General features: G+C 44.8%; 1 protein-coding gene across 1 annotated transcript in view; it reads left to right on the plus strand.

The window, feature by feature from the left end:
• Nucleotides 1–220, plus strand: part of EMH_0080510 (uncharacterized protein) — a gene marked incomplete at both ends in the record, with an annotated part of 2,463 nt that extends 2,243 nt beyond the window's left edge. Inside the window, one exon of the mRNA XM_013500270.1 lies at nt 1–220. Within this exon, the coding sequence (XP_013355724.1) occupies nt 1–220 (220 nt within the window).
• Nucleotides 221–598: the final 378 nt, after the last annotated feature.

A 598-nucleotide genomic window follows, 5' to 3' on the forward strand; every position in this document is an offset into this window, starting at 1 on the left:
GGGGGGGATAGATATACAGACGCCACACCCCACGCAGCACAGAGCAGCAGCAGCAGCAGCTGCTGCTGCTGCTGCTGCTGCAGCAGCAGCAGCAACGACAAAGCAGCAGAGAAGACAGCAACGCAGCGGCAGCAGCAGCAGCCAGAAAAGAGCAACAGCATCGCAGCAAGACGGCCAGCTGAAGATGGATAGGTTCTTAACTAAAAAACATAAACCCTAAACCCTAAACCCTAAACCCTAAACCCTCAAACAGTTTTTATAAGAGAGTTGTAAACCCCAAATCTTCTCCCGCTTTTATATTGAGGGGTTAGAGCATTAAATTAGGGTTTAGGGTTTAGGGTTTAGGGTTTACGATGGCAACTGCAGAGCGGCAGTACGCACAGGGTGGCAGCTGCACGAGAGGGCTTAGGGTTTAGCGTTTATTAGGGTTTAGGGTTTATTAGGGTTTAGGGTTTAGGGTTTATTAGGGTTTGCCAGTAGAGACGTATATAGGGCCCCTACAAATGTAGAGCGACATGCCCCTGGGGCTGCGGATATATATATATATATATATATATATATATATATATATATATATATATATATATATATATATATA

This window comes from Eimeria mitis, genomic scaffold (genome assembly GCF_000499745.2).
Source record: "Eimeria mitis Houghton genomic scaffold, Emh_scaff5203, whole genome shotgun sequence".
Classification (NCBI taxonomy): Eukaryota; Apicomplexa; class Conoidasida; order Eucoccidiorida; family Eimeriidae; genus Eimeria; species Eimeria mitis.